Source organism: Zootoca vivipara, chromosome 1 (genome assembly GCF_965207765.1).
Source record: "Zootoca vivipara chromosome 1, rZooViv2.hap1.1, whole genome shotgun sequence".
Lineage (NCBI taxonomy): Eukaryota > Metazoa > Chordata > Lepidosauria > Squamata > Lacertidae > Zootoca > Zootoca vivipara.
The window spans coordinates 131,715,846-131,738,805 of NC_142582.1; the positions used below are offsets into that span (position 1 = coordinate 131,715,846).

Below are 22,960 nucleotides of genomic sequence, written 5' to 3' on the forward strand. Positions count from 1 at the left end.
TTTCAGCTCCTTTTTGCTCTTATAGCCAGTGGATCAACTGCACACACAAAAATTCTGCAGGGCAGCGTTACTCGGGAAACTTGAGCGTTGCAAGGCAGCTTGACCTCCTAAATTCGTGGGGCCAAATTTCACGCTTACACTCCAATCTCTCAATTTCATTATTACATCGTATGATTGACTGGTTGGTTTTCCTGCCCACCTGTCGAAATCCCTTCTGCGGTGTCCCCAGGCACCCAACAGCCATTCATGCCTGGCAACAGGTGGGCTTGACTTCCCCCAAGCAGCCTTGTGGGCCAAATGGGGAGGCCTGGTGGGCCCCATTTGGCCACAAATCTGGAGGTTCCCTCTCACTGCTGTAGAAAGATGGGTAGCTCAGAAATCTGTCAGGCTTGCAAACAACCACTCACCTGTCCTCTGTAGTGATTTGAGGATCATCTCCAGGTAAGCAAGCTTGGGGTGCTCCCCCCCACCCCCTTTGGCCTGTAATGTGCCCACTGACTTCCACGGTGGGCAGAAAGGCTCGTAACCCGTCAGTTGGGTGGTGGCTGCTGTGAACTTGCTTGCAAGGATGTTCTAAGTGAACAAACTGTGGTACATTTCTGTCTCTGCTGATGGCCCCGTCCCATAAAGCTGTGCCTTCTGTCTTTCCAACAGCTGCAAAAACGGCTCTGCACAATTTCATGCAGTCCAAGGAGGCGACCCCCAGAGAGAAGGATCTCTTTCGCAGTGTCAAGGTAAGAAGCCCCTTCTCTGGGTAGGGGGCAGGCCTGCACCTTTGTGCTGAAAGCAGGTGGCGTCTGCTTCCAGGGCCAATTTGTGTGGGTTTTTTTCCTAACTGAGTTTCCTGCTAACGGAACAAAAGTTTTGCTCCGTGCATGTACAGCTGATCAAGATGGAATCGTGTGATTCTCTTCTACAGGATACGGACCTGTCCAGAAATATTCCGGGCAAAGTGAAGGTGTCGGCCCCCAATCTCCTGAACCTGAAAAAGAGGTGAGGGGCCATCACTCACAGCACCGTCAGCCTGCAGCCTCGGACTGCCTTTGCCCATTGCCAAGAGTGACAGCTGACCTCCCTGCCTGGGCCTCCTTCCAGTTTTGCAAATACAAGTGTGACTGGTGACGTCTGTTACTTATTTGGCCAAAGTGAGAGCAGAACATCCTGTTAACTTAGCTCCACCTTTCAGATCACAGTGATGTGTGGAAGCAGGTTATGGTCTACCGTATTACCTAATTGCCTGAGTCCTTCTCATGTTTTAAAGACTCCAGATTTGAATGTTCATCTTGCTACAATGTCCAGAAACCTGCTTATGGGACATCCTGGTGAGATGCTTATTAAAGGCCTCAGTCCCCTACCTGCCTCCTCCCAAATAGCTTGAGTTAGGTTTGAAATAAGAGGGTGTGCTTCGCAACTGTGAGAGGACCCCACATTCCATTGGTTTAGTTTTCCTGTGTGGGCTGATGTCGGGAAATGAAGACAAAAAACCCTTGGGGAGAGGGAAATCCCCTTCTAAAATGCTGTAGTTACACCTGTTTTACACACCAACATATGTATTCCACTGTTGAACAGCTCTAACTGCCAGGAAGTTCGTCCTCATGTTTGGCCAGGATCTCCTTTCTGTCATTTGAATCCATTGGTTTGGTTCCTGCCCTCCAGAGAAGCAGGAAGCAAGCTTGCTCTGCCTTCCATGGGACACCCCTTCAGATACTTGAAGCTGGCTATCAGATCACATCCTTTGTGATATAGTGCCTGACAGAAGTAGCTGGGCAGGTTCAAGGAGATACAGACTATGGAGCTATTTTCCCTGCAGCAAATACAATTGTTCCAAAGTCCACCGCTGCTTTTTCCTCCGTCTTAAAGGCAACACTAACAATACAGAGGGTTCAGTTCCACTGCTAATCTGTTTTCTTTCAAGGGCTGCAGCCCCACTGCTTTTAAGCCGGCGGGAAGCCCTTCTTAGGAATCGTTCTGGAGGGCAGGTGAAGCAGTGACGTCCTCTCGCCTTGCATTAAATACATTTATTGCAAACAAATTTTTACACAAAAATAGGTTCTCTCTCTAAGCCATTCACATGCAAACAAAAAAGAAAGGGCAAAGCAGAGAAGCCGTTACCTACAACGCAGCGTAGGGGGGATTGGATTAACCTATACAAATGTCACACACACTTTGCCAAACCAGGATGGTTCAAATTATTACATCTCTTTATATAAGAAGGGCTCGTTCATGTGCAGCACAGCCAGCCAAGGGCCTGGCGGCAGTGGAACTGCTTCATTGCCGTCCTCCTAGGAGCCAGACGTGTTGTTACTCCCAAAGCGCTGGTTGAGGCTGTGGAGAAGGTGCTTGGGAAGGCAGTGCCAGGAGCTGGCCAGGAGCTCCTTGAAGCACATGATGGCTTCCAGGCACAGCCTGTGGGAAGGGAAAGAGAGGGGAGAAAAAGGGGGCTGAGAATTTGCGCCAGGCTCCTCTCTTCCCCCGTCCTCCACCAAGTCCCAATGGCCAACAGAACATGGGGTACATCTCCACTGGGCTTTCTAGGGTTCTCCTAGAGCAGGGGTTCCCAAATTTGGGGGGCTGCTGTCCCCCTCGGTTTCCATTAATGCACCCCCAGCGCCCCATACTCTACAAAAAGCATTGTTTGCACAACCCACCAATGAAGGTTAACACGGTACAATGCTAAACTACAACAAGTAATTGCACATTTATTGAAAATCCAATTAAAACTATTGAATTTGATGCAACAAAACTGACAAATTTGATTTAATGATACTAGCTTTTCAAAGTCTGATAGTCATTAACACCCTGCCTCTTAGTGCCCACTTTGGGACCCACTGTGTTATCCTATCCAACAATACAAGTGGGTCTGCCCTCCCTTGCTTTTCTATTGGTTAATTCTCTTTGCTAAACTTCCCACAACCAGCCCCAGACCTTTCGATGAGTCTCAGCTGGCCGCCTGGGAATGTCTGCTTAGGGGTTTATGTGGGCAGATGGAGAGGGGGCTGTGCTCTATAAGCAGAACCCTCCCCAGCAATAGATTTGCTTCCCAGCTTTTCTGAGTAATAATTCAGGCTGTCCAACTACCAGATAAGACAGCAGAACCAGGCTGGATGGGCCCTGCACAGTTGGGGGCGGGGGGGAGACTTTTAATTCCTTTCTTGGGAGACATATTTTTTTTAGGCAGGCAGAAATTCAACAGGTGCAGCTATCTTTATCCCAACTGGCAGGTTGAAAGGAAAAACACCTGCCAAGAGCTTGCAAATGGGGCGAAATCTTGTTGGCAGATGGTCACCCATTCCTAGAAAGGAAACCTCTTTCCCTGACTCCGAGAATAATTCTGCTCCTATTTTTCTCGGGAAGAGACTTGAGCCCGTCACATACCATATGAAAGCCCCCACTTTCTCATGTTGCATATCCAACCGTAACTGCAAGAATCCACAAGCAATTAGTGGGTTCCCCCCCCCCACACACACACTTTAATATATACCTTACGAGGGATTTTGGTTGAAGAGAAAATACAAGAATCTCATTACTATGTGCCTGAAAAGGAAAAAAAGAGAGAAAGAGCAGCTTGTACAAATCTCATGACTGAAAAAGCACCTTTGACTTCCAGCCCGATTCAAAAGGGTCCGTGTGGTGCTGTAGAGACTACATTGCTGGCCCTGGACCAGAGAGAGCTGGGTTCGAATCCTTGCTCAGCCCTGAAGTTTCTCAGCCCAACCTAACTCCCCAGGTGGTTCTGAGGATAAAATGGCAGATGGGGTGGAAGGTCCCCAAGCGTGTGAGTAACGTTTGCCCTCTGAGGAGATATACCACTTCCACTTCAGGATATTTGAAATCCGTCGCCAGGGAGAACCACGAGGGCAGAATTTGCAAGGAATGGGGAACCTCAGGAGTCGAATCCTGCCCTCCAAGCTTCCTTAACGGGTGCCTCCGTTGCATATCTTTAGGTGCTGGGCAAACACATTCCTCTTTGCTCAGGCCTTTGGTTAATTAAACAACTTAATGGCCTTTTAAACTGAGTGTGTAAGGGGGATATTGTTTTTATTTGTCATGATGCCTTGTAATGTTGTGCTTTTATACTGTAAACCGCCCTGTGATCCTTGGATGAAGGGACATACAGAAATTTAATTAACAACAACGGGCCCTCAGGACTCTACAGAGACTGCACGCTCAGACATACCTCATTGGCCCTTTGCTCCTTCCTCTAGTGATTTCACCTGGCTAGAGCATTCCTTTGACCCATGGTAATGCCTTTTGCTAGCCCAGATGGAGAGTTGTGTGCCAGGCCCCGGCCCCCAGAAGTCTTGCCCCAAGGGAATGTGGCCCCTGGGCTGAAAAATGCTCTCCCCTCCCCCCCACACTTCTGCACAGACTTGGACTGGGGTCAGAGGAACTGCCCAGGAGGTAGCAGCCATGTTAGAGCAGGTCGAGACCCATCCTCATAGAATCGGAAGGTACCCAAGGCTCATCTAGTCCAACCCCCTGCAATGCAATAATCTCAGCTAAAGCATCCATGACAGATGGCCATCCAACCTCTGCTTAACAGCCTCCAAGGAAGGAAAGTCCACAACCTCGCAAGGGAGACTGTCCCACTGTCAAACAGCTGATCCGGTGGGTCTTGCTGGGAAATCCAAACCCCAACGTTTTGCCATGGCCAAAACCAGAAATAATTGTCATGCCCACTGCTGCTTCTGCCCCACTGGCTGGCAATCACAGCACTGAAAGGTGTGTGGGAGGGGGTGCCTCTACCCAGGCGGAACTGCTTTGCAGTGGGCCAGAGGTGTGTGTGTGTGTGAAGCCAGGAATTCTGCCCGCAAACAATGACGGAGCAGGCAGCCTTTGGGCTTTACAAAAGGGAGCAGTGACTCGGTGTCCATGTGCCCTGGGAAGAAGAACAACAACAAGGACTCACGGCTTTGTGGTGGGCAAGCAGATTGTTGGCACAGCCCCCAAAGACAATAACCTCTCCCTCGTCGCTCGCGCACGCCGTGTGCCAGAGCCTGTAAGCAGATCACACAAAGAGCTGAGAACACAAAAGGCCGAGGTGGGGTCAGGCAGGAGGGAAATTCAGCAGAAAGCTTTGGCTGCGACTCAAGGGAAGCCTGCTGCTGCGTATGGCTTTCATCTCCCCTATTTTTGTTGTTATGATTATCCATTTCCTTGAGTTTTGGAACATTTTGTGTCACTTTTAAACTGCCTTGTTTGTGGCCTAGAGCAGGGGTTCCCAACAAAATTTTCTCGAGGACCCCTCATCGAGCCGCTATTGTGACAAGGACCCCCATTAATTCCTAATCCTAAAATTAAAAAGTGAGAGCCAAATTAAGAGTCTTTTTATAAGAGTCCAGGGAGGAGGGAGGGGAATGGAGAAGACAGGGTACCTGCACAGTAGCGCACAAATGAAGCCGACGCGCGCAAAGCATCTTGGGGAGGTGAGCGTTAGTAGAATGTGTGCGCTGCCTCTTTGCAAAACAGTAGTGTTTGTAAAGCGCCACCTAACGGCATACAGCAGAACTACTGCCTCTATCTAATTCTAGTTTTGCGCTAGACTCTGCTCATGCAGGAAGCGGCCAAAACAAAAAATCTGTTATCATACGAAATATATTTAATATATTTTTTATTCTAATAGCATCTTGCGGACCCCTCTGGCATAGCTCGCAGACCCCTGGGGGTCCCCGGACCACCTGTTGGGAACCACTGGCCTAGAGAAGCCAGCGATTGGACAAGAGGGTTTATCCGCCCTCCACTCCTTTGAGGTAGGGCCTGTTGCAAGACACTCCTTTGTTTCTTACCCCGAGGCTGCCGGATGAGCCATATGGGGGCCCCTTTGCCCAAATGTGCGGCAAGATTCAAGAATGGCAAATTGCTTTCAAAAGCAGAATAAGAGCACAAACCTAAGTGGCTACGCTTGGCTTCTCTGGGATGCTAACAACAGAACTAATGACATTTGAAGCCGCTTGCAGGCCAGCCAAATGGAGGCTGGCCTGGGTTTACTGGAGCTGAAGAGTCTGGCCTAGACACTCTGCCCATTATGCAAAGGGGGAATTGTAGAGTTGGAAGGGGCCCCAGAGGGTCAACTAATTCCATCCTCTGCAGCGCAGGAATCACAGCAAAAGAAGCCCTGACCAACAGCTATCCATCTTCTCAGGTAAAGGGACCCCTGACCATTAGGTCCAGTTGTGACCGACTCTGGGGTTGCGCGCTCATCTCGCATTATTGGCCGAGGGAGCCGGTGTATAGCTTCCAGGTCATGTGGCCAGCATGACAAAGCTGCTTCTGGCAAACCAGAGCAGCGCATGGAAACGCCGTTTACCTTCCCGCTGTAGCGGTTCCTATTTATCTACTTGCATTTTGACGTGCTTTCGAACTGCTAGGTGGGCAGGAGCTGGGACCAAGCAACGGGAGCTCACGCCGTCACAGGGATCCGAACCGCCGACCTTCTGATCAGCAAGCCCTAGGCTCAGTGGTTTAACCACAGCGCCACCTGGGTCCCATATCCAACTTCTCAATCTTCTCTAATTCAGGCTAAGCATCCCAAACTCCCTCCTGTTACTCGCAAGGCTTGGTTTCCAGGCCCTTTATCATCTTGAGGCTGCACACACTACAGCTTCTCGATATCCTTTTTAAACTGTGGCGCCCAGAACAGGACTCCAGGTGGGGTCGGACCAAGGCAGCAGAATAGAGGGGCACTAAGACTTCCCTTGATCTGGACGCTACACTTCTGCTGCAGACAGCATTGTTGCAGCTGTCTTGACAATATTCTCATCCAGAATTTGTCCCTGTCAAATGCAAGATGATGGAGTGGTTTCTCTGCCCTCCAACCCCTAAAGCCAATCTTGCCAAGTTCAAAAAAACGCAAGAGCCAAAAGGCTGCCCAAGATCTAAACAGCCATGAAGGTAGAAGCCAAAGAGGGCCATCAGTACAAGCAAAGCAACGACCAGGAGAGGTGAGCTTTATGGAGGGTTCAGAGTAGTGTTTGTTACTGCGCGTGGGACTCCTTACCGGGGTTTCTCCGAATAATTGTGCTCAAATTGTATCCACTCATTTTTACTAATGCAATAGATCCAGGCATCACCTGCAGAGAACAGAAGGGAGGCTTTCATTGGGAGCGCGCTTTGAGTGTTAGCAAAAGCAGCTGTCCTTGGCGACATGATCCAGAATTTGAACTCGCAGGTGGTCACTTGAAACCGTCATTTCCCACAACTACTGTGAGTGGCTCAAGAGGCAAATAGGAAACGTGGGGATCAGAACACACCCCAACTCCTAAACTGTGGTTAAATTAATTATTTTTGCATACAATCATTTAACTCCAATAATTCATTGTACTTTTTTGGGGGGGGAGTGTGCAATGAAACAGGTCCACGTGGAACATTGGTGGTGATGGTGGGAAGGCACAGAGATGTTTCCAAATTTTCTTTACAAACATGAGGTCTAGAAACTTGGAGGGTTGTTTTTTTTATAAATGGAAAGTGATAGCCAAGATTCTCAGGATGCCAAATTTAAACCAGATGTACTAGGTGGGGGTGGTGGTGGGAGGGTGAGAGGGAAGGAGGAAAGACTTCAGAGTTATCAGATCTACTTTGGTTTTCTTGCTAGAAGTTGAAGGCTCACCAGCTGAAGCCAGAGGGTGGCTCAGGAGGTGGAGTTTGTTGCCAACTGAAGGCCACAAGCCAATATACTGGGAAATCATCATATCCAAGTACTACCTCAAGTCCTTGTGGTCAAGGGCGGGTAAGAAATCTGATAAAATAAAATATGTCAAGAAAGAAGTGTGGATTCCAACACAGACCTCTGAAGCTGGGCAGGACTGAACAGAGACCTTCTCAAAGGTCCAAAACCAATTATGCTGATCTACAGCAAACCGCTTGGAGATCTACCAATCGATCCCATCCTACAATGTGCCCACCCTTGATATATATTATTTGAGATCCATATCAATCAGCCCAACTTCCTACCAGCCAATTATTGTGTTTTGTGACCCTTTTAGCCACTTTAGCTCTAACCCGTGTTTTTGAGAGGGGTGGGGAACAAACCGCAGCAGAGCCCAGACCCCAGGTGACACTGACGCGCTGGCCGGGTCCTGAACTGCAGCCCCTGCAAGGATCTTCTGGGATCATCACATGAAGGCTCAAATAAACCCAGCACCAGCCAATTCTGTGGAAAGGCTCTTCTACCTAAACTGAAGGCTATTTTTTAGCTCTCTTGGGATTTACTTACTGAGAGGCTGCTTGTCGGTGGTGAACCCGCCAAAGAGGAAGAGATGATCAGACGAGACCGGGGTTAAAGAATGCCAGGATCGGCCAACGGGGCAGATGCCTTGCGTGATTCTGTGTTGGGGGAACACAATTGGCAGGGGGTCAAAACAGCAGCCAGGGATTGAGTGTCTGATCTTACTATAAGCAACCAGCGGGATATAAATCCTTCTATAAACAAATCAATAATAAACAAATTTAGGCCCCACCTTATTTCAGTAATTTTAAATTGTACAGAACTGTTTGAGTTGTTGTAACTTGCCCTGGGACCTCAGGGTGAAGGGCAGGCCAATAAATCGCGATAAAGTAATCATAGCAAACGAGTCCCGGTGCTCTCCAGATGCGATTCCCACCGGCTCCAAATAGTGCTCGCTGGGACTGATGGGAGTTGTAGTCCAAAACATTTGGAGAGCACCTGGTCGGGAGCAGCTTCCCTGCGCCGACAAGGGGAGACAGAAGCCTACGTACATTTCATGCCACTCCCACATGTCCAGATTGAGGGAATAGAGATCGTTCATCCTGGACTCCTGAGGGAAAGAGGGAGAGATGGACGAGTTTAGTGAAACCTGCACTCCGGAAAGGCAGCCGTGTCCCCACTCTGCTCTCGCACTCACTCGGTATCTTCCTCCAAAGACGTAGCCTCTGTTTCCAACCGTGGCACAAGCGTGGGCTGCTCGGGGCGACGGCGATTTACCCTGCAGAGGGAAGAAGAAGAAGAGGAGGGGGACAGGTGAGAGACTACCTGCTTTGGACTCTATGAAATCTTGCCGTCTCCTGCCACTGGCCACTTTTGAGGAACTGGCTGTTGCTGGTCATATTTCTTAGGATCTGACAGGGAGTGGAAATGAACCAGCTGATATTAACAAATATGGGTGCCAGCTCCCTCGGCCAATAATGTGAGATGAGCGCACAACCCCAGAGTTGGTCACGACTGGACCTAATGGTCAGGGGTCCCTTTACCTTTACCGGATAATAATTTTTTTAAAACGTACGATTGCCATATTTTGGAAGTCCACTACTTTACCTTGGTTACAGGCTGGTTCCACGTAAACGTTTCTGTGTCCAGAACGTGAACGTGATCGTTCCACCCGCGAGGAACACCTGAATTCTTTTAGACAAGGACAGGGACAATGGATGAAATCTCATTCCATACAGCAGTTTCGACATTTGCAAACTAGGACAGAAAAATTTGTGGAGCGGAGCGCTGACTCCCCACGGCCACTGTTCCTCCTGTGATGTGTGCAAGAGGCTTCTAGAACAGCTGTGGGTTTCAGCCTCCACTGCCCAGGAGAAGCAGGGCCACAGAGCAGGTAAATACGGCCAGCTATTTTGAGGCGGTGGAGCTGAAAGCCACAGTTGTTCTGGGGGCCTCTTATGTGCCATCTCCCTGATTTTTGGTATTATTTATTTAACGCTTTAATATCTCGCCCTCAATCAGGAAGCACAGTGCAGCTCACAACAAGAACAAGAAACAAGATAAAAACAGCAACAACAGAATGATAAACCCAATACTGTAAAATAAAACCCCACAATCAGAATCAAATAAGCAGTGGCAACTATCTAGAATAAATTCCACTTATGGACCCAAAGGCCTGGGCAAATATACATGCCTTTAGCCTTTGCTTGAATGTTTGTACTGAGGGAGCCAAGCAGATGTCACCTGGGAGGGAGTTAGAATCATAGAATCATAGAGTTGGAAGAGACCACAAGGGCCATCCAGTCCAACCCCCTGCCGAGCAGGAAACACCATCAAAGCATTCTTGACATATGCCTGTCAAGCCTCTGCTTAAAGACCTCCAAAGAAGGAGACTCCACCACACTCCTTGGTAGCAAATTCCACTGCCGAACAGCTCTTACTGTCAGGAAGTTCTTTCTAATGTTTAGGTGGAATCTTCTTTCTTGTACTTTGAATCCATTGCTCTATGTCCGCTTCTCTGGAGCAGCAGAAAACAACCTTTCTCCCTCCTCTATATGACATCCTTTTATATAGAAATCACAGGTGAGATGCCACCACCGAGAAGGCCCTGTCTTGTGTCACTGTCCAACAGATGTGACTACAAGCAGGGCATTCTCTGTGGATCATAATGCAAAAAGGTTGGATGGCAGGGGGCAGGGAGAGAGAGAGTTTCCTTGGGTCCTAATTCACTTAGGGGTTTTGATCACCTGCAGCCACTGCAGAGCTTTCAGGCCAACAGCCAAGCGGCAGCATCTTGAGCAATCTGCAGCTTCCAGAATGACTTTAAGGCCTAATTTAGGCCAGGGCATAGGCAACCTCGGCCCTCCAGATCTCTTGGGACTACAACTCCCATGATCCCTAGCTAACAGGACCAGTGGTCAGGGATGATGGGAATTGTAGTCCCAAAACATCTGGAGGGCCGAGGTTGCCTATGCCTTAGGCCCCCAAAGAGCAGATTGCAGTAATCTATTTGGGAGGCTACAAGAGCATGAATTAGTAAATGAGCCACTCCTGAGCTAGAAGAGATTCCAGCACACAGAAAGCAGGAGACTTACCCAAAAAGAGGTTTCATCAAACTCAAACCTTCCGATCTGCTCCCCTTCAGGGTAATACCCATAGCCACCAAAAAAGATAAGCCTGTTCAACAGAAGGGAAGGGAAGGCAGAAAAACAAAAGGATAAACTATCATTAGAGTGACCAGGCAACATGCGGCAATGGTTTTCCACTTACAAGAAAGCACCACTTAAAGAGTAGAAGCCCAGAATATCTGAGAAAAGGTTCCATTATTCATTTCAGCCTTTCGTAAGCTGAGCCAGCATGTCTGGGGGGCACCAGGTGGCCAAAGGTAGATTCATTTAAATGAAACTGAGGACCCGTAACCTGCTTCTCCTGCCTTTATATACTGCAGCTAAAATCTATTCGCAAAGAATCGTTCGCAAAGGCAGTTAGAAGTGCCACAGGACAAGAGCAGGACCTTGGCAGTGTTAGCTCTGACGTGATTTGCTGTTGCTATTTCAGAAAAAAACATAAAGTCAACAAAACTTTTTTCTCCCCGGGGGTGGGTAGGGAAGAGGCATCCAGTTGTGCTGCTATTTTAGCCAGAAAAGTTTCTTTGCTTGTTTCCCTGCCCCCTCTTGCTGTTGTTAACTTAACTCTGAAATTTACTATTAACTCTGCATGGTCACAAGCCTGTTATGTTATTTGGCCGAAGGCTAATAATAATAATAATAATAATAATAATAATAATAATAATAATAATATATTATTTATACCCCGCCCATCTGGCCAGGTTCTCCCAGCAACTCTGGGCGGCTTCCAACAAAATATTAAAACACAGAAATCCATCAAACATTAAAAGCTTCCCTAAACAGGGCTGCCTTGAGATGCCTTCTAAAGGTCTGGTAATTGTTGTTCTCTTTGACCTCTGGTGGGAGGGCGTTCCACAGGGTGGGTGCCACTACCGAGAATGTTTAGGATGTCATGGAACATCAAGGAAATGCATTTATTACATTCATATGCTGCCTACTTTTATATAAAAGCTATAGGCTGCTTACACGAAACCAATATGATTCAATTAGGCCAAATTACATTACAAATTAAATACAAAGAGTACTATTGCAGTAATGAATGGGTAAGAGATACACAGTGGAGAAAGCCAGTTCTTCCCACTATTTTTTGAGTCAAATGAGGCTGCAGAGCACACAATCATTTCCAGGAAAGAGAAGGGACCCCGAAACAGTCAGGCTCTGGTTCATGCCGACACACTTACTTGTTTCTATAAACCCAAACACCGAGTTTGTCTTTTGATGATGGAGGGGTACCTTGGCACTCCACCCTGACCCACTGCAACACTTTGTCGCTTGACCTGGAATTAAGCATGTAGAACTGCAAGAAAATAAAAGGACGGATTATGAACGGGTAGCTCATTGGCCCAAAAGGATCCTGGTTATTTGGATTGCTCTGTGTCGATTTAAAGATCTTAGGGACGTAGGTGGCGCTGTGGTCTAAACCACTGAGCCTCTTGGGCTTGCCGATCGGAAGGTCGGCAGTTCAAATCCCTGCGACGGGGTGAGCTCCTGTTGCTCTGTCCCAGCTCCTGCCAACCTAGCAGTTCAAAAGCACGGCAGTGCAAGGAGATAAATAGGTGCCGCTGCGGCGGGAAGATAAATGGCATTTCCGCGCACTCTGGCACTCGTCAAGATCCTCCATGCACCAGAAGCGGTTTAGTCCTGCTGGCCACATTAACTGGAAAGCTGCCTGGGGACAAATGCCGGCTCCCTTGGCCTGCAATTAAGATGAGTGCTGCAACCCCATAGTTGCCTTTGACTGGTCTTAGCCGTCCAGGGGTCCTTTACCTTTAAGATCTTAATTTGGCCTGTCAGGCAACATGGGGGTTTTGGATACTGTAGTTTTCCAGCTCCAAAACGAAGGCAAAAAAAGGGGACGAGCCCCACCCCATCCCGGGAAATTCAAGGACTGACCTTGTTTGTGTTGCCACGTGCGTGGTGCCCTCCAAACAGGTACAAGACTCTGTCCATACAGACGGCACAGCTCCCTGACATCGAAGGTGGCACATCTCCAGCCGTTCTGTGCTTTGTCCTGGCAAGGCAGGGGCAGAAAGACCTCTGGTTTAACAAGGAAGCTGTCCTTTCTCATGCTCTGTCATTTATAGCTTTTGGTATAACTTAGTGTGGTACATGAGTGGAGGTAAGCTGGATGTGGTCAAAAATGAGATGACAAGAATAAATATCGACATCCTGGGCATCAGTGAACTAAAATGGAAGGGAATGGGCGAATTCAGTTCGGATGACTATCATATCTACTACTGTGGGCAAGAATCCTGTAGCAGAAATGGAGTGGCCCTCATAGTCAACAAAAGAGTGGCAAAAGCTGTAATGGGATGCAATCTCAAAAATGACAGAATGATCTCGATACGAATCCAAGGCAGACCTTTTAACATCACAGTAATCCAAGTTTATGCACCAACTACCGGTGCTGAAGAAAATGAAATTGACCAATTCTATGAAGACCTACAACACCTTCTAGAAATGACACCAAAGAAGGATGTTCTTCTCATTACAGGGGACTGGAATGCTAAAGTAGGGAATCAAGAGATAAAAGGAACAACTGGCAAGTTTGGCCTTGGAGTTCAAAATGAAGCAGGGCAAAGGCTAATAGAGTTCTGTCAAGAGAACAAGCTGGTCATCACAAACACTCTATTCCAACAACACAAGAGACGACTCTACACATGGATATCACCAAATGGACAGCATCGAAATCAGATTGATTATATTCTCTGCAGCCAAAGATGGAGAAGCTCTATACAGTCAGCAAAAACAAGACCTGGAGCTGACTGTAACTCAGATCATCAGCTTCTTATAGCAAAATTCCAGCTTAAACTGAAGAAAGTAGGAAAAACCACTGGGCCAGTAAGATACAATCTGAATCAAATCCCTTATGAATACACAGTGGAAGTGAGGAACAGGTTTAAGGATTTAGATTTGGTGGACAGAGTGCCTGAAGAACTATGGATGGAGGCTCGTAACATTATACAGGAGGCAGCAATGAAAACCATCCCAAGGAAAAGGAAATGCAAGAAAGCAAAATGGCTGTCCAACGAGGCCTTACAAATAGCGGAGGAGAGGAGGCAAGCAAAATGCAAGGGAGATAGGGAAAGATACAGGAAACTGAATGCAGATTTCCAAAAAACAGCAAGGAGAGACAAGAGGGTCTTCTTAAATGAGCAATGCAAAGAAATAGAGGAAAACAATAGAATGGGGAAAACCAGAGATCTGTTCAAGAAAATTGGAGATATGAAAGGAACATTTCGTACAAAGATTACCATAATCAAGGACAAAAGTGGTAAGGACCTAACAGAAGCAGAAGACATCAAGAAGAGGTGGCAAGAATACACAGAGGAATTATACCAGAAAGATATGGAGGTCTCGTACACCTCAGGTAGTGTGGTTGCTGGCCTTGAGCCAGACATCTTGGAGAGTGAAGTCAAATGGGCCTTAGAAAGCATTGCTAATAACAAGGCCAGTGGAAGTGATGATATTCCAGCTGAACTGTTTAAAATTTTAAAAGATGATGCTGTTAAGGTGCTACACCCAATATGCCAGCAAGTTTGGAAAACTCAGCAATGGCCAGAGGATTGGAGAAGATCAGTCTACATCCCGATTCCAAAGAAGGGCAGTGCCAAAGAATGCTCCAACTACCGCACAATTGCGCTCATTTCACACGCTAGCAAGGTTATGCTTAAAATTCTACAAGGCAGGCTTAGGCAGTATGTGGACCGAGAACTCCCAGAAGTGCAAGCTGGATTTCGAAGGGGCAGAGGAACCAGAGACCAAATAGCAAACATGCGCTGGATTATGGAGAAAGCTAGAGAGTTCCAGAAAAACGTCTACTTCTGCTTCATTGACTATGCAAAAGCCTTTGACTGTGTCGACCACAGCAAACTATGGCAAGTTCTTAAAGAAATGGGAGTGCCTGATCACCTCATCTGTCTCCTGAGAAATCTCTATGTGGGACAAGAAGCTACAGTTAGAACTGGATATGGAACAACTGATTGGTTCAAAATTGGGAAAGGAGTACGACAAGGTTGTATATTGTCTCCCTGCTTATTTAACTTATATGCAGAATTCATCATGCGAAAGGCTGGACTAGATGAATCCCAAACCGGAATTAAGATTGCTGGAAGAAATATCAACAACCTCAGATATGCAGATGACACAACCTTGATGGCAGAAAGCGAGGAGGAATTAAAGAACCTTTTAATGAGGGTGAAAGAGGAGAGCGCAAAATATGGTCTGAAGCTCAACATCAAAAAAACCAAGATCATGGCCACTGGTCCAATCACCTCCTGGCAAATAGAAGGGGAAGAAATGGAGGCAGTGAGAGATTTTACTTTCTTGGGCTCCTTGATCACTGCAGATGGTGACAGCAGTCACGAAATTAAAAGACGCCTGCTTCTTGGGAGAAAAGCAATGACAAACCTAGACAGCATCTTAAAAAGCAGAGACATCACCTTGCCGACAAAGGTCCGTATAGTTAAAGCTATGGTTTTCCCAGTAGTGATGTATGGAAGTGAGAGTTGGACCATAAAGAAGGCTGATCGCCGAAGAATTGATGCTTTTGAATTATGGTGCTGGAGGAGACTCTTGAGAGTCCCATGGACTGCAAGAAGATCAAACCTATCCATTCTTAAGGAAATCAGCCCTGAGTGCTCCCTGGAAGGACAGATCGTGAAGCTGAGGCTCCAATACTTTGGCCACCTCATGAGAAGAGAAGAATCCTTGGAAAAGACCCTGATGTTGGGAAAGATTGAGGGCACTAGGAGAAGGGGACGACAGAGGACAAGATGGTTGGACAGTGTTCTCGAAGCTACGAACATGAGTTTGACCAAACTGCGGGAGGCAGTGCGAGACAGGAGTGCCTGGCGTGCTATGGTCCATGGGGTCACGAAGAGTCGGACACGACTAAACGACTAAACAACAACAACAACAACAGTGTGGTACTGACATGCCGATTCACAGCTCTCATCACCTCCCCGAACTGATGGCACTTCAATCCGAAGCGCCGTATGACCATTCTCAATGGATTCATACACGTGTTATAAAACAGAGGGATCCCCAAGCATAAAATCCAGTGGAAATCCACTGGCAGCACCTCCTGGAATCCGCCGTCTAAGTAAGGAGAGGAACCATCTCTAGGCAGTACCTCAACTCAAGACATCCTGACTAGGAGGATTCATCAGGGGTGATGGTACTGAAAACTCCTGTGAATTTCAAGAAATCCAACAGGAAGGCAACTCTCCCCATCTTGCTTTCAGCAAAGCGGATCAGAAGACTCACTTCTTTCAATGCACATTTTGTCTTATCTGCCATGAGCCATCTTGAACGGGTGGGTTGCAAAATAAAACTAACAAACAAAAAAACTGGAGGGCATGGAAGTACGGTTGCAAGTGGAACGTTTTGGCTCCCAAACGGTGCAAACCCGGAAGTGAGTGTTCTGGTTTGCGAACGTTCTTTGGAACCTGAACGTCCGACGGGGCTTCCGCAGCTTCCAATCAGAAGCTGCGCTTTGGTTTCCGAACATTTTGAAAGTCAAACGGCACTTCTTCACCCCCAACTGCCTATAGAAGATACGAGCGCCGCCACTGCTGCTTTTATGGAAACAACAAATCTGAAAGACCAAAGCAAAGAGGAGGACAGGTGCAGAGCTTGCCGATACAGAAATTTCACTTATTGGTACAAGTTTTGGAGTAAAATCCTCCTCCTTCAGCAGCTATAAACAAAGGTAACTGGCAAAAAAATAGCAAAACAATTTTTTTAAAGCACAGAAAAATATTAAATCAATATGTAAAAAAAAAAAAAACACCAGCACAAGAAATTCTTTAAGATCAATATATATATATATATATATATATCCTGAAGAAGTATCGTACTCCAAAACACATGGAGCTAAATAAAAGTACTGTATAGGTAAGCACTGGGGCCTGTCCTCTTCTCTGTTTTGAAGCTTCATGGTGCTTTCCTCCTCGTCTTGCACAATCCAACCTGAAAACCAAAGTTTCAGGTACAGCTTGTCAGGAGCAGAGGGAAGGTGGATCCGCTGCCCCCTAAAGCACAACACGTTTTATACCACCCACCCATGGCTTTGACAAACCACCAACTCTGTTCTACTGCTCTAACAAAACGTGATCATGGTTAGAGGCATTTTTCGGGGTGGGTGTGGGGGAGATAGGAGGCACTCAAGATATAATTTACCATCTTCCAGTTTCCATGTTGTATATCCAGATTTCATCTCGGGGCAGGTAAAAGTCGTAGAATCCTCTCACCTGAGCATTCTGAAGCAGGTAAGAAGGAAAGGCGGGGGGAAGCACCCCCATTATTAAATGGAACGATTAATTAAAAAGCACCATCTGTTTCTCTCTTTATGCTGATAGTCTAAAGAACACCCCACCCTCCATTTCCACCCAAATACATGTATTTTGAGAATCATGCCCAACTTGGGTATAGATATGTGGGATATTCCAGGGCAAGACTGTGAGACCCATTTATTTATTTATTTATATTCTGTTTTATTCCCCCAATCTGACATTCTGATGAATCCACAGGGAGCATTTTTCAACAGACAGAGGGTCCTGACTAAGCCAGGACCACCCCCAGCCCCATGTCATAGAATCATAGTTGGAAGGGGACCCTCAAGGGTCCTCTAGTGACTAGTCCAACCCCCTGCAATGCAGGAATCTCAGCTAAACCATCCATGACAGATGGCCATCCAACCTCTGCTTAAAAACCTCCAAGGAAGGAGAACAGCAGAAGAGCTCAGAAGGGTGAGGTACAAGTAAATTATCACTATTCAGGGTAGATAAAAATCAATTATTATTTTTTAAAAAAATAAAAAAATTCAGATTTTTTAAAATTTAAATCGGATTTTTTGGATTTAATTCAGATTTTTTTAAAATTTAAATTGGATTTTTAAAATAAAATGCTTTTGGAGGAAAAAAATCTTTCTAAAGATAGTTTTCTATTTAAGTTACATTATAGTCCAAAGACAGGAAATAAGGATTTGTTTTAAGTTTTTCATGTGTGCTAAAACTCAATCTAATTTTTTAAATAAATTGTTTAACCACATCAGTTAACAAACATGGATACATATGCTTAAATAAATTGTTTACATTGTTATTAAGGAAACGATTATTTTTCTCCTTCCAATAAAGTACAGCTGAAACGTTGTCCAAATATAAAGTTAACTTATTAAATCTCACAATAATTTCATAATTATCTGTCAATGTATTTCTAATAGTATTACCAAATCTGTATTTTTTGATATGTAAAAACTCCTCTGAAAATTCCAAAAATGAAACCTTCATCTGGTTGTAAATATTAAGATTATACCAGCAAGAATGAGTCTTTCTGTAACAAAAAATGATGTAAATCAAGTCTTGCTGACTAGTTATTTAAATCAATTTGATTTAAACCAAATCCATCCTGTCACTATCATCCGCCTCCTCCTCCTCCTCCTGTACTTAATACACCCCTTGAGAGCTTTGGGGCATAACACAATGCACAAATTAAGTACAGTGGTACCTCGGTTTATGAACACAATTGGTTCCGGAAGTCTGTTCATAAACTGAAGCGTTCATAAACTGAAGCGAACTTTCCCATTGAAAGTAATGGAAAGTGGATTAATCCGTTCCAGGCGGTCCGCAGAGTACTTAAACTGAAGCGTTCATAAACTGAAGCGAACTTTCCCATTGAAAGTAATGGAAAGTGGATTAATCCATTCCAGACGGGTCCACGGAGTACTCAACCTGAAGCGTATTTAACCTGAAGCATGGGTGTAATTGGTTCCAGAAGTCTGTTCATAAACTGAAGCGTTCATAAACTGAAGTGAACTTTCCCATTGGAAGTAATGGAAAGTGAATTAATCCGTTCCAGATGGGTCCGCGGCGTTTGTAAACTGAAAATTCATAAACCGAGGTGTTCGTAAACTGAGGTTCCACTGTAATAATAATGGCAAAACATCCCACAACGTCCCTTGAGACCTTCAAATATAAGGCAACGCATCAAATTAAATTATTACAACACGGTTAGCAGCAACCTGTTGCTCTCTCTCTCTCTCTCTTTCTCTCTCACAAACACACACACACACAAATTTTAAACCGGGTGCATCTTCTCCAGCCCTCTGTGATGGGGGGGAGCAAGGGCCCCACCTCTTCTTGTCCTGCCTTTGCCAAATAAAGGATTCTTTTTGCTGCTCACCTTATACCCGCCCCAAACGAACATGCACTGCCCGTCGCTGACAGCCACGTGGCCACTCCGTTCGGCAGGACTGCCATTCTCGAGATGCTCCAAGCTGTCCTCTGCTGGACCGGCAATCTCTTCATCCACTGGCAAATCTTCATCCTCCGGAAGATCCTCATCCACCGGCAACTCTTCATTGTCATCTGCCATGCCTCTAACAAGAGAGTCTCCTTCAAGAAAGGAAGACAAAGAGGAACAGAAGCTTTAAAAAATGTGCTTAGCCAAAACAGGATGGAGAAGAAGTCAGTGAGGGTCAAGAGACACTTCTGCCAGTCTCTGAAAAACTCTTCGTTTTCTTTTGGCTGGCTCCTAGGGTTGGCAGAGGTCACTTATTGTGAGAAACACCTCTTGGCTATTGTCCACAGATGAACCTTGGTCCCCTGGGGTGCCCGTTTTTAGCTCGGTGAGTTCTTTCAAGTTTGTCACTTCCTAGCCACTCGGTGGGTTTTTAGAGGCACGGTGCTTCCAAATTATGCAGACCTTTCCACCAGCCACAATGGAAAGCCAGCTAGGCGCATACTTCGCACTCCAGGATTAGGCCATTTTCTTTTCATGTGGAAGGTGCCAGTAAAAAGCAGCTTCTCACAGTCCTATAAGAGCCTGGCTGCTGGGTAAGGTCCAAGGGGCCCCACCTTGTCCAGCATCCTGTTTTCAAAGGGAGCAACCAGATCCCTCAAAGGGAAGCCCCCAAGCGAGAGATGCCTTTTCACAAACTATGATCTCCTTCAGATAGCCCATTTCTTGAGCATTCATCCCAATTTGGTTGTGAAGTGTGTACACATCTTTCCATTAACCATTCACTCATTCCTCACTTTTCAGTGCATTCCTCTGTAATTTTCGTCCTCACAAAAAAAAAGAGCACAAAAAACTGGAATTGTTATTCTAGGGCAGGCATAGGCAAACTCCAGCCTTCCAGATGTTTCGGACTACAATTCCCATCATCCCTGACCACTGGTCCTGTTAGCTAGGGATGATGGGAATTGTAGTCCCAAACATCTGGAGGGCCGGCGTTTGCCTATGCCTGCTCTAGGGCGACAGAGTGCTTTAATCCAATTTAATTGCGCAAATCCAAACTTCCTGGTATGCACTCAAATCTGTCCCACAACATACTGACAATCTGGAAGCGTCCGGAAAAACTGTACGAGAGCAACCCATTTCTCTCCAAGCTCACTCTCCGAAGATGACCTCAATGTTGAGTGCAAATAAAGGTCTTAACTCAGCCAACTGGAGCAGGAAAAACAAGCTCCGTGGCCCAGTAGTCTCGCCCACAGTCAAGCTCAGCATCTCAAGGATGTCTTCAAGAGCTCTCTGGGAAAAGCCAGCCCTGAAGGTCTTGGCCAGGGAAGCAGGAGGAGGAGCAGGCAGCCGGAAAAGAAGAATTGGCTCTTGGCTACCTTTTCTAGTCATTTGGACACCCCAAGGCTTAGCTGCTAGATCGCAGTACCTGGAGCCTGAAATGCTGAAGGCTGTTTAAAGGCAGTTTAAATGGATTCCTTGCTTGCCTAAAAAGAAGATCAAAATCACAGCTTAAGCAGCTGCAAAGCGTTTGGCATTTAAAGGCACAGAAAGACAGGAAGGCTCCCCAGCCCATTCTTCAAACTGCTCCCTCTGCACCTGATCAGGGATCTGGGCTGGAAACATGCCACTGCCTCATGACCACTTTGCATCTGTACTCAATGGTCCAGTCATAACAACATGGACACATAGGAATTTGCCTTATATAAGTGTCAGACCAGTAGCCTGACTCATTATAATGTCCTACACTGGCTTGCGGGATCTTTCTGGGCTTTTCAGGCAGGTATCTGGAGCTGCTAGGGACTGAACCTGGGACCTTCTGCTAAAGCAGGTGCTGTACCACTGAGCTATGGCTCAGACCCCTTTGCAGCAACGTAAGGAGGTAGATTCCTTCAAGGGGTAGGATGGGTTGTGCTGTAGCCAGTATGGGGCAATCACATTTTCGAAGGCTGCCCTACACATTATTCATTGAAACAAAAAATGGGGGGTTGCTATATAAAACTAGCACAGTGGGGATCAGGGCTAGAAACCCTGGAAAGGCAGCATGGTGTACTGGTTGGAGTATCATACCAGGACCTGAAAAGCAGGGTTCAAATCCCCACTGGACCACATGAAGTTCGCTTGGGGTGATCTTGGGGGTCAGCCAATGCTGCCACTCAGCCTACGCTACCTCACAGAGTTGTTGTGGGGATTAAATGAGGGGTGAGAACCACGTACCCCACTTTGAGTTCCTTAGAGGTAAAGATGGAATATAAAGGCAATCAACAAACAACCCCGCAAGTCTGACCAAATGTGGAATTGTGGCGAACTGGATTTAGAACTGGGGGGGGGAGAGGAAACCGAGAGGGTGTCTGACTAGGACCTGGGGGACATGGGCTCCAATTCCACGCTCGGCCACGGAACTCACTGGGTGACCTTGTGGGCCAGTCACTCTCCTTCTCAGCCTATTTATCTTACGTATTTATTAAATTCACATGCTGCCCTCCACCGGAAGATCCGCAGAGTAGTTTACGTTATAAAAACACAAAATACACAACAACACCCACCACCAATACCCAATACGGGGTGAGGGTTGGGGAAAAAGGGGTTTGTTGTTGATGTTGTTATGCATTTTGTGCTTTTATCTTGTATCTTTATGCTGCGAACCACCCAGAGATCTACATACGGAAAGCAAATGAAATAAAGAACCAATTGCTCCCCTACCTCGCAGGGCTGTCTTGGGGGTGAAATGAGGGGTGTGTGTGTAGAAGCCTGCCCTCCACTTTCAAGCTCCTTGGAGGTAAAAAGGATGGGATAGGAATGCAGTAAGTGAAATGACAGTTTCTCCCTGAATGGCTAGCCCAGGCACAGGCAAACTCGGCCCTCCAGATGTTTTGGGACTACAACTCTCATCATCCCTAGTTAACAGGACTAGTGGTCAGGGGTGATGGGAATTGTAGTCTCAAAACATCTGTAGGGCCGAGTTCGCCTATGCCTGGGCTAGTCTTCTGCATGCAGGTTGATAATAATAATTATTCTTTATACCCCGCCCATTTGGCTGGGTTTCCCCAGCCGCTTTCCTTTTCCTGGGGGGGGGAGGAGCTTCCTAAAAGGTGACAACAACCCCCCAAAAAGAGACCCCCCCAGCCTGCAGTGGTGCAGCCCATTCAGTCACCTTATTCTGCAGGAGGAGGAAGGAGCCACTGAAGAAGGCCGGGGGGGGGGGTAGGAAACCTTCGCCTGCTTCCCCTGCCGGGCTCAACGGAAGACGCCCTCTTCTCCCCTCTCGACTTACCTTAGCAGGGTCCGCTCACAATGTCAACATCCGCCGGTGCCGGCGGATATCCGGCCCGCCTTCCTGCAACAGCGGAAGCTCCGCCCCCTCTGCCGTCAACGGAGGAGGCGGCGAGAGATGTGGACAGAGCGTCCGCCCCGGTCTTGCTCCCCCTGCAGGGAAGGAGGGGAACGGCACCCGAGAGAGGGGTGCAGAGCGAAGGAAGCGTCAGATTGCCCCATGGCCTACCTTGCAGGGGGGGCTGAGAGGGGTCGCTGTGGTCGTTAGAATGACATATTCATTTCTACCCAGGGACTTTAAGGCGGTTTCCAGATGAGAGGGTTGTGTTCTCCCTGCTCAGAGGGAGGCAGGGAAGGAAAAAAAGAAAAGAATGGTAGAATCATAGAATGGTAAGGGAACACAAGGGTCATCTAGTCAAACCCCCCCTGCAATGCAGGAATCTCAACGAAAGCATCCATGACTGATGTGTTGCTTATTCAGGGAATCATAGAATTATAAAGTTGAAAGGGGTCCCCCCCAGGGTAATCTAGTCTACCCCCCTGCAATGCAGGAATCGCAGGTGAAGATTTCCTGACTGGGGGCCATCCGGCTTTTTTTTTAAAAAAAACACCTCCAATGAAGAATGGTGATGAGAGAGAAGCCAATCCATTTTTG

At 46.9% G+C, this 22,960-nt stretch overlaps 2 protein-coding genes across 4 annotated transcripts in view; one reads left to right on the plus strand and one right to left on the minus strand.

Moving 5' to 3' along the window:
• The window catches only part of NEMF (nuclear export mediator factor), a 37,852-nt gene extending 36,498 nt beyond the window's left edge, over window positions 1-1,354 (plus strand). Inside the window, exons 32-33 of the mRNA XM_060269808.2 lie at window positions 655-734; window positions 920-1,354. Coding sequence (XP_060125791.2) covers window positions 655-734; window positions 920-997 — 158 coding nt within the window. The 3' untranslated portion in view covers window positions 998-1,354. The remainder of the gene's footprint in view (window positions 1-654; window positions 735-919) is intronic.
• Window positions 1,355-2,003: 649 nt separating this feature from the next.
• Window positions 2,004-22,344, minus strand: KLHDC2 (kelch domain containing 2). Of its 3 annotated transcripts, none has more exons than XM_035141221.3 (14): window positions 22,307-22,344; window positions 18,976-19,187; window positions 16,975-17,054; window positions 12,685-12,802; window positions 11,973-12,088; window positions 10,759-10,840; window positions 9,272-9,355; window positions 8,862-8,942; window positions 8,716-8,774; window positions 8,213-8,322; window positions 6,998-7,070; window positions 4,910-4,997; window positions 3,482-3,534; window positions 2,004-2,406 (listed from the first exon to the last, which is right to left on the minus strand). In XM_035141221.3, exons 2-14 carry the CDS (start codon window positions 19,165-19,167, stop codon window positions 2,283-2,285), a joined length of 1,260 nt encoding a protein of 419 aa, XP_034997112.3. In that variant the 5' UTR covers window positions 19,168-19,187; window positions 22,307-22,344; the 3' UTR covers window positions 2,004-2,282. The 3 variants fall into 3 exon arrangements, with proteins under 3 accessions (XP_034997112.3, XP_034997029.3, XP_088512256.1); XM_035141138.3 differs by having other exon boundaries at window positions 22,187-22,344; XM_088656130.1 differs by lacking the exon at window positions 22,307-22,344 and adding an exon at window positions 21,736-21,799.
• Between the last annotated feature and the right edge of the window lie 616 nt (window positions 22,345-22,960).